The 13,806-nt window shown below is 37.4% G+C and overlaps 2 protein-coding genes across 8 annotated transcripts in view; one reads left to right on the top strand and one right to left on the bottom strand.

Moving 5' to 3' along the window:
* CMSS1 (cms1 ribosomal small subunit homolog) overlaps window positions 1–13,806 on the top strand; it is a 381,638-nt gene that overhangs the window by 113,430 nt on the left and 254,402 nt on the right. The window lies entirely within an intron of this gene.
* FILIP1L (filamin A interacting protein 1 like) overlaps window positions 1–13,806 on the bottom strand; it is a 303,314-nt gene that overhangs the window by 107,417 nt on the left and 182,091 nt on the right. For all 3 annotated transcript variants that reach the window (XM_003991577.6, XM_045036807.1, XM_045036808.1), the window contains exons 2-3: window positions 9,247–9,499; window positions 8,346–8,519 (exon numbers count right to left, since the gene is read on the bottom strand). In XM_003991577.6, coding sequence (XP_003991626.5) covers window positions 8,346–8,519; window positions 9,247–9,489 — 417 coding nt within the window. In that variant the 5' untranslated portion in view covers window positions 9,490–9,499. The remainder of the gene's footprint in view (window positions 1–8,345; window positions 8,520–9,246; window positions 9,500–13,806) is intronic.

The following is a 13,806-nucleotide window of genomic DNA, read 5'->3' on the forward strand; positions in this document are numbered from 1 at the left end:
TCGTGACCTGGCTGAAGTCGGACGCTCAACCGACTGCGCCACCCAGGCGCCCCAACCATGGAGCTTGCTTAAGATTCTCTCTCTCTCCCTCTGCCCCTTTCCCCTACTCACTCGCTGTCTCTAAAAAAAAAAAAAGAAGAAGAAAAGAAAAGAAAAAAATATATATATAGTTTAGAAAGCATGTGACTTTCTAGATTAAATAGTAGGTGCTATAGTTGGTAGTATTATTTGATTTTGCCCTCTGCCTTTATTGTAAAATACTGAAAAATTGTGAGTCTGAATTTGAAGCCAGTTTAAATTGTATATCTTTAAAAAGCACGTACATGACTAGAATCCAAGGCACAAAATGGTCAAGTTATTTCAGAAAAAGAATAGAACAAAGGTATACCAGCATATAGAACCCAACTAATTCCCTCGGACCTATAAACGCTTAGGCTGGTTGTCTAGTTTTCTGATATAGGTTTATGAGGTGCTTTAACACACACACACTCACAGAATACTTCATTATGCCAAACAGGTGTTGATGGTTTTTAATAAATATAACCAGTACTTTTGTGGAAGCTGAAATTGCTAACTTGTATTGCCTGCTGGCAGAGTCACTGTTAACTAATGACCATCTTCTGAGAGGCAGGTTGTAGTGCTCATTTGTCCCAGGTCTCAAGCCACAATAGCCCTCTGAAAATTTCTTACAGTTCTCCAAACATTACAGTGGATTGTAAAGGAAATTCAAATTAAATGCTTTTCGAATCTGAGCGTGAAATAGTGATAGGATCAGCCTTACTTTAGGAAAGTTGTCAGTTGACTTAGAAAAACATTAAACTGAGAATAAACTAAGGGTTGATGGGGGTGGGAGGGAGGGGAAAGTGGGTGATGGGCATTACTACATGCTGTTTAGTGCAGCCACTAAGGAGCTTATATTTGCAATAGGAGTGATTGCAAAGCTATCAAGTAGTGACCTTACAGAGCAAAAGCTCCCAAAGAAAAGAGTCACTGATTCCAGAGGCCTTTTAGCTTACAGTTGAAGTTTTATTCTGTGCCTTAATTTCTCCATGCCTAGAATGCCTCTTGGGAAATAGCCAGTTGTTTTCAATTCAGTTTCTAATACATACCTGACAGATCACATGATGGACCTCATCCTCCCTGAATTCATTACATTTCCCATTACCTGTGTGTGTGAGTTTAGCCAACCCACCTAACCTTTTTGTACTTCAGGTTCTTCATTTATACATTATGAGGTTGGACTTCTAAGATCAATTCCAGTGCCACAATTTTCTCAAGGCAGGAAGTGTTTTTTAAGTGCCTATTATGCTATATGTACTAAAGTACTGTGGTAGTTGCTATGGGGAATACAAGAGAAGCTTGAAGTCTCAGTGGGTATACTCCCACTTGGAAGATAAGACACACACATGAAACAATTAGGAGCAGTATAAGGTGGTACATCATTAAGTACTAAGGGACTACTAGAGAACCATTGCCCCTTTTTTTCTTTATCCCTACTTGCAGGTTGAATAATGCCTGGAGAAGAAACAGGAAGACTTATCCATCATTTCAGGGAATGCCCAGGGCAGAATGATTGAAAAGGTGGCTCTTTAATGTTTACTGTGCAATGGCAAGCTTTCTGCTTATCATTTTAGCTTCCCTGATACTGTGTCCTACCCCTAGCCCAGCAAGGCACCCAAAACTTAAAGCTTACTTCTAAAGGAGGTTCAACAATGGCAGTATTTTTCAAAGTGTGGCAGGCTGACCACCTGCATCAGATGAATCACCCTGAGAGTTTATTAAACATATGGATGTCTGTCTCTCCAGAGGCAAGGGAAACAAAAGCAAAAATGAACTATTGGGATCTGATCAAGATAAAAAGCTTCTTCACAGCAAAGGAAACAATCAGCAAAATTAAAAGGCAACCGACGGAATTGGAGAAGATGTTTGCAAATGACATATCAGATAGAGGGTTAGTATCCAAAATCTATAAAGAGCATATCAAACTCAACACCCAAAGAACAAATAACCCAATGAATAAATGGGCCAAAGACAGGAACAGACACTTTTCCAAAGAAGACATCCAGATGGCTAACAGACACATGAAGAGATGCTCAACATCACTCATCAGGGAAATAGAAATCAAAGCCACAATGAGATGCCACCTCATACCTGTCAGAATGGCTAAAATTAACAACTCCTGCAACAACAGATGTTGGCAAGGATGTGGAGAAAGAGGAACCCCTTTGCACTGCTGGTGGGAATGCAAACTGGTGCACTCTGGAAAACAGTATGGGGGGGGTCATCAAAAAATTAAAAATAGAACTACCCTATAACTCAGCAATTGCATTACTAGGTATTACCCAAAGGATACAAAAAATGCTGATTCTAAGGATCACATGCACCCCAATGTTTATAACAGCACTATTGACAAAGTATGGAATGAGCCCAGATATCCATCCACTGATGAATGGATAAAGAAGATGTGGGGTATATGTGTGTGTATATATATACACCTATACATATATACATATATACATACATACAATGGAATATTACTCAGTGATCCAAAAGAATGAAATTTTGCCATTTACAACAACGTGGATGGAACTAGAGTGTATTATGCTAAGTGAAATAAGTCGGAGAAAAAAATATCATATGATTTCACTCATGTGGAATTTAAAAAAAACAAATCAGATGAACATAGGGAAAGGGAAGCAAAAATAAGATAAAAACAGAGAGGAAGACAAACCATAAGAGACTCTTAAATACAGAGAACAAACTGAGGGTTTGTTGGCGGGGCATTGTGCGGGGGGATGGGCTAAATGGGTGATGAGCATTAAGGAGGGCACTTATTGGGATGAGCATTGGATGTTATATGTAAGTAATGAATCGCTAAATTCTATTCCTGAATTTAAAAAATATTTTTTAAAAATATGGATGTCTGGGAGTACCTGGGTGGCTCAGTTGGTTAAGCATCCGACTCTTGATTTTGGTTCAGGTCATGATCTTGCAGTTCATGAGTTTGAGCTCCATATTAGGCTCTGTGCTGACAGTGCACAGAGATTGAGAGCTTGAGATTCTCTCTTTCTCCCCCTCTGTCTGCCCCTCCCCTCTCTCAAAATAAATAAATAAATTTTATTTGAAAAAAAAAAAGAAAAAAGAAAAGAAAACAACTTAATTTGCTATGGCACCAAAAAATAAAATAAAATACTTAGGAATAAACTTAATGAAGGAAGTGAAAAACCTGTACTCTGAAAACTATAAAACTTTGATGAAAGAAATTGAAGATGACACAAATGGAAAAATATTTCATGCTTATGGATTGTAAGAATTAATATCGTTAAAATGTTTATACTATCAAAGCCATTCTTGTCAAAATCTCAATAGCATTTTTCACAGAACTATAACAAATAATTCTAAAATATTTATGGAACCACAAAAGACCCCAAATAACCACAGCAATTCAGAGAAAGAAGAACAAAGCTGGAGATATCATAATTTCAGATTTCAAGATATACTACAAAGCTGTAGTAATCAAAACAGTATAGTACTACAGGCACAAACATAGATGTAATAGATGAGTGAACAGAATAGAGATCCCAGAAATATACCGAAACTTATAGGGTCAGTTAATGTATGACAAAGGAGGCAATAACAGACAATGGGGAAAAGACAGTCTCTTCAACATATAGTGTTGGGAAAACTGGAGAGATATATGCAAAAGAATGAAACTAAATCACTTTCTAACACCATACACATGTATACAACACACACACACACACACACACACACACACACACACACACACACACAACTCAAAATGAATTGAAGACCTAAGTATGAGACCTGAAACCATAAAACCCCTAGAAGAGAACACAGGCAGTAATTTTTTGACATCAGCTGTAGCAACATTTTTCTAGATATGTCTTTTAAGGCAAGGGAAACAAAAGCAAAATAAACTATTGGGATTACATCAAAATAAAAAGCTTTTGCACAGTGAAGGAAAGCATGAACAAAACAGGTAGGCAGCCTACTGAATGGGAGAAAATATTTACAAATGATATTTGATAAGGGGTGAATATTCAAAATATACAACTCAACACCCCCCCCCAAAGTCAATCACATTGAAAAATAAGCAGAGGACCTGAATAGACATTTTTCCAAAGAAGCCATTGAAATGGCCCAGAGACACATGAAATGATGCTCAACATCACTAATCAACTGGGAAATGCAAATCAAAACCACAATGAGCGATCACTTTACACCTGTCAGAATGGCTAAAATCAAAAAGACAAGAATAACAACTGTTGAGGAGGATGTAAAGAAAAAGGAACTCTTGTACACTGCTGGTGGGAATGTAAATTGGTATAGACACTGTGGAATACAGCATGGATCTTTCTCAAGAAATTATAAATTGAAATACCATGTGATCCAATATTTCCATTACTGGGAAAACTAATTCGGGAGAATATATGCACCCCTATGTTTATTGCAGTATTGTTTACTGTTCTTTGTAGCAAAGATATGGAAGCAGCCTAAGTGTCTATTGAGAGATAAACAGATAAAGAAGGTATTGTATATATAATATACAATGGAGTATTATGCAGCCATAAGAAGTGCTGAGATTTTCATCCTTTACAACAATATAGATGGACCTGGAGGGTATTATGCTAAGGAGAATAAGTCAGACTGAGAAAGACAAATACTTTATGATTTCACTCATATGTGAAATCTAAAAAACAAAGCAAATGAATAACAAAAAGCAGAATCAAACCTATAAAAACAGAATAAACTGATGGTTGCCAGAGGAAAGCGTGGTAGGGGGATAGGCAAAATGGGTGAAGAGGGATGGGAGATACAGGCTTCCAGTTATGGAATGGATAAGGGATGGGAATAAAAGGCACAACATAGGAAATACAGTCAATGATATGGCAATAGTGTTGTATGGTGGCAAATGGTAGCTACACTTGTGAGCATAGTATAACGTAAGGAGATTTTGAATCACTCTGTTGTGCAACAGAAACTATTGTAACATTGTATGCCAACTATACTTAAATTAAAAAATATATATTTTAAAGACCTTTGGCTTTTTACCATTTTTACTTAAGCCTCCATCATGCTTCTTTTCATGTCAGGTAGTTTTGGAAGGACTGGATGTTTTGGGGGTCTTACTAACAGGAAATTCATTTGGTTTCACAGTCACTTTTATGTATAGTCAAGCTGTTGCTAGACATCTTGGCATAGGAAAGGCTTCCAGAAATTTATTAGCCACTGTGCCGCCTCACCCAGCCATTGTCAAATAAAGATGAAAGGCCAAAGATTATATCCCAAGATGAATATGTCCTTTGGTTCCCAGCACTGGAAGTTTATGGATTGAAAGAAGAAAGTTTCAAAATATCTGGAGCCAAAAGCTAGTCAGTCAATGAAAATTTCCCTTTCAGTTCCTGGCTTCAGAATTTCTGCTTCTAAGTAAGCTTTTTACTTTCATGTAAGCCCATCTATGTGTTGAAGAGTATGTTAGTTAATTTAACATTTTTCTGTATTTTTAGTAATATAATTTCAAAGGATATGTAGTCCACAATGTTACTGAAATGGAATTTCTTTATGTTCTACATGACTAATTCATACTCTTCCTCTGGATCTTGGGTTGCCTGATTCTTCTATCTTAATTTGATCTTCCATTATACTCTCTGATAGTGCTTTGTGGTTTTCACCATAGAAATCAATATTATATATAGTTGTATACTTACTTTCTGTCACTCTCTTAGACATTAAATATGCCAAAGAAGCACAACTATTTTTATACGTCAACTCTTCAGTAAAAATTTTTTAAGTGTATTTATTTATTTTGAGAGAGTGAGAGAGGACACATGAGTGGAGGTGGGGCAAAGAGAGGGAGAGACAGAATCCCAAGCAGGCTCCATGCTTTCAGCGCATGGAGCTGAAACATGAGGCTCAAAATCATGAACTGTGAGATCGTGACCTGAGCCAATATGAAGAGTCAAACGCTTAACTGACTGAGCCATCCAGGAGGCCAACTCTTCAGTAAATATTAAATAAAAGAATAAAATGAAATTTAAAAGCTAAATTATACAGTTGCTTAAAACAAGTAGTTTAAGAACTGTCCTAAGGAGTTGCTAACAAGATATGCAGATTATTTTATTACAGTACCCTGATAAATCCAAAATATATTTTTCTTGATATCTTTTTTGGAAGAACTAAGAATATGTTAGGCAATTAACTTCAATATCTTTTTTTTAAGGGAACTTCTAATATAGAACCCTAGTTTGGAAAGGAATAGGAGGTAAAAAGTGTTATAGACTCTGAGTTCTTATGTCTTCTCTTTCTCTTGACAGCCCAGCTACCCTGTCACTCCATTCCTGTTCTTCTAGCTCACATGCCTCTACCAGTCTTTCATCTTAAGTCATTGTTCCTACCATGTGGCCTAACTGAGAGCAGTGAGTTCTTCTAAGCAATTTTGCCTTAAGTATAGATGAATCCCCTTTAGTTTGGTTAAGATTGTTACATTTTTCAAAAAGAGCGTTGTGAAGAAAATAAAAGGTCATGGGATGTTAACACCCCAGGATGGGAAAAAGTGAAAGAAGAATAATTATTCAGCATGCAGATCCTTATTCTGCAGTAATTCAGGTACAGCCATGGATGGTCTTGGTGAGAAAGCTGCCTAGGGAATCCTACTTAAAATTCCCCCGTATTGTTTATTCTCTGGATACTTCCCCTTGCCTCATTACGTCCTCGATAGAAAAAGAGGGCAGACAACTGAACTGTTGGGTAACTAGACTTATGTGGGCTTCAAGGGATGATGGATAGACTGATAACTGAGGAGGGAGAAACCTATAAGGCAGCAGTAGAAGGCAAGAGAAGAAAAGTGGGCAAATCATGGAAGTGAGAATGTGAGAAGTGTGTATACATAGGGGAGTATGTATGTGTATGTGTTGTGGGAGTAATCAAATATAGTTGGATTTGTAAAGGGCTAAATTATAGATAACTTTCAGGGACAAGCATTTGTAGAGAGTCAGGTTATTTCCAACTTTGCATGTGTTTAATAGAATTATTTTGAAACTAAAGCTTTTCCTAGTCATTTCAGTGTAAGTTTGGAATCATTCCATTCATTTCACACTGAAGTATTGAGGGGTTGTCCCATTTTTGGAGTTTTTTAAGGATATTTTCAGCGATCATCAGTTTGCATTTGCGCTTATATGGGTTGGGGAATTTGTGCCCAATGCTGTTTCACAGTCACTATGTTGGGAGCCAGGATACGGTTTTAACACTCTTGACTTGAATGAAGCTTCAGCTCCTCTTTCTCAAATTTGGATTAAAGTGCAAGTCAACAGACTTTGGGTGGTCTCACCTTCACCCCTCAGAGAAGCAAATCCACATGACCAAACTCCTTCACAATTTGGCAAGACAGTAGTCTTCTCTCATGAGACACCCAAGACAAGAATAGCAAGGACATTGGAGGTCAGTCCTGAGGTAGGTTGCCAGAGCTTATGTGGGGGAAATTTGTCCAAAACTTGCTTTCACTCTCTCCAGCCTTAACTCATGCTCCTAGTTGTTTCCCTTTTATAAAAATGAAAAATTATGAAATTTTCCATTGAGGTCTCGGAGGAAAATAGAAGAATAAAATAAGGATGCCAAAGAGTTTTAGAAATGTCAGCAAGGAAAAGAGCAAGCAGTACCACATCTTCATGTAGTGGTGGCCATGTTGGGACTTTTCCTCTTTGCCATTGTCATTGCTGGGCACTCTTGATAGGGGAAGATCTTTGCTGTTATTAAACTTTTGAAGGAAAAAGAGGATAGCACTCATCTAAAATACATGCTTTCTAAAACTCCATTTCTTGGACAGTTCTTCAGATCATTTCCATTCATGCTCAGAATTTCTATGACATAATACCTCAGTGTTTTCAAAGAAATTAACCTCTGTGCTTGAGCTTTATCTGTTTTTTATTATAGCCTGTATAGCCTTCAAGTCCCCACGTGCCATCCCGTGTGTGTGTGTGTGTGTGTGTGTGTGTGTGTGTGTGTGTGTGTGTGTGTGTCTGGGTGTTTGTGTCTCTATGTGAGTGTGTGTGTGTGAGAGAGAGAGAAATTCTCTTGCATTTGTCAGCTTTCAGTCTCATGTCAGGGAACAAACCTACTGGAAACATCCTGTATGATTTATTCTCCTTTTCTTTCCTGTAGAACATGTAGTATTTATCTAGTTGGGAAGATTTTAAATGTGTTAGAACACAAAACTGTAAATAATCAAAAAAGAATTATATCTCATGCTCATCTGCCAGGCCTAGTGCTTGGCTGGCTAGTGAACTTTTCCACCTTCCAGGTGCACACCCCGATGTGATACATACCTCATTCATTGGTTTTTCATAGATGTCCTCCTGCCAAGGGGCAGATTTTGCTTGAAAAGCATCTCGCTGGAGAGCCTCTAACACCTTTTTTGGAGTGACAAACCCATACTGAGCTTCCAGCAAAGCCAAGTCCATTTTTTCAGCCTTTAAAATGCCTATGACTTCATCTCGAGCCTGTAGGAACAAAAGGCATTTCAGAAAGCTTGCTTTATCTACCAGCAGTCTCTGAAAGTGATCTCTTGTGAGAATTGAGTGCTTTTTTCTTCTATTTCAAATATAAACAAATCATATTTGTTTATATTGCCTTTTACAAAAGGTAGCAAAACTATGTCCCTTCATCCTTCTTATAATCTAATTATACGTTAATAATATTTGAAAAGTGATCACTGTGCAACATGGGGGAGACTCAACATTTTTTACTGTTTGACAAGCAGATAACGTGATACTCTTTCTATGGGCTGACATGTAACATTTTCAAGGGTAAGAAATAAGATTCTCCTATATGTATAGTAGCTGTTTTTAATTTTTTATGCAGGTTAATAATGCTAGGGCAAGTCTAGGAGCCAGTTCACATGGGGTATAAAAGTGCCTTTTGTTATTTAAAGCAATCCAGAAGTCGTCTGGTATTATTCATACATGCCTGTGCACTGAAGCTCATGAGCAGCACAGGCAAAGGATGTGATCTTTCACGTGTTGCTTGCCAATTGCATGTCATAATGAGAGCCCTTTTACGTAGGATTAATTGCCCTTCCAGTTGGCAGAAGAGAATTATGTGTATGTGTACTTCCTTTCATTTACATACAGGTATGAACCACAGATCATCTATTTCCGTGGCAACATACACACCAAATTCACAAGCAGCCTTCTCCTTGAATGTAGGGATAATTGTAAGCCAGCTGACCTGTAGTTCTCCTTCCAGAATGCTCAGAAGAAATAATAGATCATCTCTTGAAAGGTCCTCTCCTTGGTGACCGATACCACCATGTGACTTAGGACAGGGAAGAATTGCCTCCGACTCACTGGTGGGGTCTTTGTCTTGCTGCCTCTGCTTCATGTCCTCAGGCCCTTGGAAACCATGGCCTTTACTATGTCTTGGAAACTGCTTTGGGGCTGAGCCCTCTGTGTCACTGCTTCTGGAACGCATTCTTTAAAGCCTGAAAAGAAGGAAAACAATTTGTAACTCCTAATGGAAGTGGAGTTTTAATAAGGGCACCTATTACTGCTTTAACAGGTCTGCACTCTTGCTCTATTTACCTCAGCCAAAGACTCGATCTTTCTGAAGTCTACAGCAGAGAATGGCATTAGCAGATTCATAAATCACAGTTTTATTTACACTTCTGTTTTTAAAATCAACATTTTAAAAAGGTGTTCTGCTTTGATTAAGGCCACTTATGTCCATGGGTAAACAGACTATATTTGAACTTCATCCACCAAGTATTTCATCTCCGGGATCCAGGTCATGCCTCTAACCACAGCCCAAGTGTTTACTGGAGTTAAGATGTACTTAACACAATTGTAAAATAGTAAATTTGCTAATTGTTCTAACTTTCTGCAGATTCACATTATAGTATTTCCTTTGGAAGCTTTAAAAATTTTTGAAATTTCTTAATCTTTGGTGCTTTAAGATAGAAGCATCAGAATTACTGCTAGAAAATACTTTGGGTTACATTGTTTTGACAAGGAAGTCCAATATTAAAGGAATGAAGCCTTGGTCTCTGGCTGTATCCCTGACATTCTGCTAAAATCCCACATCTATCCTTGGATACGTCAAGGATTTATTGTTAGGACACTTATCTCCAAAACAAGAGACAATGCTGCCTATAGTAGTTGGCCACTATGGAAAATATAAAATAAATGCATATTTGAGGGACACATTAGCTCACATCTGATTATATTATTATCCAAATTATAATAGCAAGAAAAATTGTTCCAGCTTTGAGGTTTTTAATGAAAAGACAGTTTGCATTTTTTTCAGTTTTAGAAAAAATGCTACAGTGAATATTACATTTTTTTTTCTGTGTACATTTCTCCTTTAGGGTATAGGAGTGGGATTTTGGGGGTGCACAGTGTATGTTCTCTTTACATTTAGTCGAATTTATCAATTTTTAAATTAATTTTTTTTTCCTTATAATTTGCATTAGACACCAAAACTTGATCAGTGACAGTAGAAAAGAGTGTGAAGACCGTGGACTCTGGGACCACACTGCCTGAGTTCAAATCCCTACTCCATTATTTGTTGGCTGTAAAACTTTTGGGAAGTTAGTTAATACCTCTGTGCCTCACTTTTATCATCTGTAGAATGACAATGATAGAATGTTTGTAACCTAAAGTTGCTGTGAGGGTTACATGTCCGCACACATCAGATGTTTGCAACATGCCTGGTAGAAAATTGGCACTCTAAATAAACATTAGCTTTTATTATTAATATTATTATTAACTTTATTTTTATTTCCCCAAATTGTACAGTGAGTCTATATGCCTTTATAGTTAGGAAAAAATTTCAAGAAGAAAAGCAAGTATATTTGATTATCTCTGTCATCTAATGAGGTGTGAGGTGTGAATACAGAAGGGGGAAGAAAAGATTACAAGAATAGCTTTGTGTCTTTGCTGGGTACTCTGTTTAAGAAATAATTCTCGGGGGTGGGGGGCACCTGGGTGGCTCAGTCAGTTAAGCGTCTGACTTTGGCTCAGGTCATGATCTCACAGCTTGTGGGTTCGAGCCCCACGTCAAGCTCTGTGCTGACAGCTCAGAGCCTGGAGCCTGCTTCGGATTCTGTGTCTCCCTGTCTCTCTGCCCCTCCTGTGCTCACACTCTGTCTCTCTCTCAAAAAATAAATAAACATTTAAAAAAAAAAAAAAAAAGAAAGAAAGAAATCTCCGGATGCCTGGGTGACTTTGTCAGTTAAGCGTCCTACTTCAGCGCAGCTCAGCTCAGCTCTTGATCTCAGTTTGTGAGTCCGAGCCCTGCATCAGGTTCTGCTAACAGCTGGAAGCCTGGAGCCTGCTTGCGATTCTGTGTCTCCCTCGCTCTCTGCCCCTCCCCCACTTGCACTCTGTCTCTCTTTCTCTCTCAAAAATAAACAAACATTGAAAAAAAAATTAAAAATTTAGGAGAGCTTGGGTGGCTTAGTCAGTTGGGCGCCTGACTTCAGCTCAAGTCATTATCTCGAGGTCTGTGAGTTGGAGCCCCATGTCAGGCTCTGTGCTGACAGCTCAGAACCTGGAGCCTGCTTCGGATTCTGTGTCTCCCTCTCTCTCTGCCCCTTCCCCTCTTGCACGCTGTTTCTTTCTCTGTCTCAAAAATAAAATAAACATTCAAAATTAAAAGAAAAGAAAAATAATTCTCACCAGCCTCAATTTGCTGGCACCACTTGGGAGACCTGAGTGTTAGAATAGTTTAGAAACCTTGAGGACTTCAAAGCCAGCCAGCTAGGCCTTGTTCATCCCTCATCCATCCTTCAACAAGCATTTACTGAAAGTGTGTCATGCGCTTTGTTGATTATTTATGGTGTGGCTTTCTTGCTTCCCTTGATACAAATGATACACTTTTACTTAAAAGTTTATGGAAATAGTTCCTAAAACCGGGATCATGAGAAGTTCACTGATCAAGAAGTCAAATGAAAAGAATTATTTCATGAGGCACCCAGATGGCTCAATTGGTTAAGCATCTGACTCTTGATGTTGGCTCGGGTCATGATCTTACCACTTGTGGGTTTGAACCCCGTGTTGGGCTCTAGCACTGGCAGCACAGAGCCTGCTTGACATTCTCTTTTTCTCCATCTCTCTCTGCCCTTTCCCCACTCACACTCTCCCTCTCTCTCTCAAAATAAATAAACATTTTTTTAAAAAGAAAATTTATTCATAAATCACCTGTGGGACTTAGTTAAAACATTGACCCTCTGTAAGCCCAGTGTCCTTATTTGTGAAGTGAGGGAGATGGGGAGGTGATCTCTATGACCCCTTTCCCCTATAGTATATGACAATTCTTGCCAGTGTGCCTTTCTTCTAGCATAGGCTATCAGTAGTATATTTAGAAGAGACAGATTTGTGGATCTGTGTCTTACAGAAATCCACAGAAATCTAAATGCTACAGGGGATGATAATTTCCACAAGAAAGAGATTACAGTTAGAAGACAGTCCTTAAGGAAATAATCCCAGTAAGAATTTTCAGCTGAGAATTTGTTTTTTAAGCCTCCCCATAACAATCAAGCTATAAAAGCAGAACTTGAAAGTGTTTATTGTCTTACGTGTTTATTATTTATATAATAAATATACATATTTATATGTTTATATATATTATATATGTTATATATAATATATGTATAATATATATCATATATATTAACATATAATATATATTATATATATTATATTAATATATATGATATATATTATATGTTATATATGTTATATATATTATATATGTAATATATATAATGTGTATACATATTATACATATATATACATATTATTATATGTTTTGTCAGCAGTAGGCCAACATCAGCTGATAACTAGTGAAACACTTTGCTTCGAAGTTGCGGTTTGAAACATTCACTTTCAAATTTTTCCGAGTCACATAATGTCTTTTCTCTACAAGTTATCATTCTCACTTCCCTCTATTACACATTCACTCTATTAGACATTGGAAATTGAAAGATGGTGGTGGTGGTAATGATGATAGCTAATACTTATTGAACACTTACTACATGCCAGGTATTCTTCTAAGCATTTTACATAACTCATTCAGTTCTTGCAGCAACTCTATGGAGTAGGTAAGATTCTTCTCTCCATTTATGGTAAAGAAATGGAGGCACAGCTAACTTACTGAAGGTTGCACAGCTAGTACCTGGCAGAACTGTGATTTGAATCCAGGCAACCTGGCTGCAGAACCTGTACTCATAAAAATCATGCCATAATGCTATTATGCTGTACTGCCAAAGGCAAACAGTTACAGATACTTTGTGGAATGAATATAGACACCCTATCTGAAACATACTTACAGACTTGCTAAGTAATTACAGTACAGATGAACAATCATCGGGGGTAGTAGTTATCACAGATTCTTCCCTAGATAGCCAAGAAAGAATTCATTTATTTGAGAAAAGCAAAGCATAGAGAAGTTTATTTTTGTGTAGGGATGGAAGGTTGAGGTTCTGTGGGAGATATGACTGTGGAAGATATATACATTATATGTATGTGTTTATAAATAATGTATATACATTAGCATAGTATGTGCTATGTACCTTATGAAAACTTGTATATAATGTACCTTTTGAAAACATTCAAAAATAAAAATGAAAAGTATCAGTTAAAAATTATATATCTAATTATTTTCTCCTACCCTATTGAGTTGTCTTAAACATCCCAGGAGAACCCTTGCTCTGGCCTATAGGAATAATGGAAGGTTCTTAACATAGACTAGATCTATTTAAAACAAATAAATATTGTACTGGCTTCAACA

The sequence above is a fragment of the Felis catus genome, chromosome C2 (genome assembly GCF_018350175.1).
Source record: "Felis catus isolate Fca126 chromosome C2, F.catus_Fca126_mat1.0, whole genome shotgun sequence".
NCBI classification, from domain to species: Eukaryota; Metazoa; Chordata; class Mammalia; order Carnivora; family Felidae; genus Felis; species Felis catus.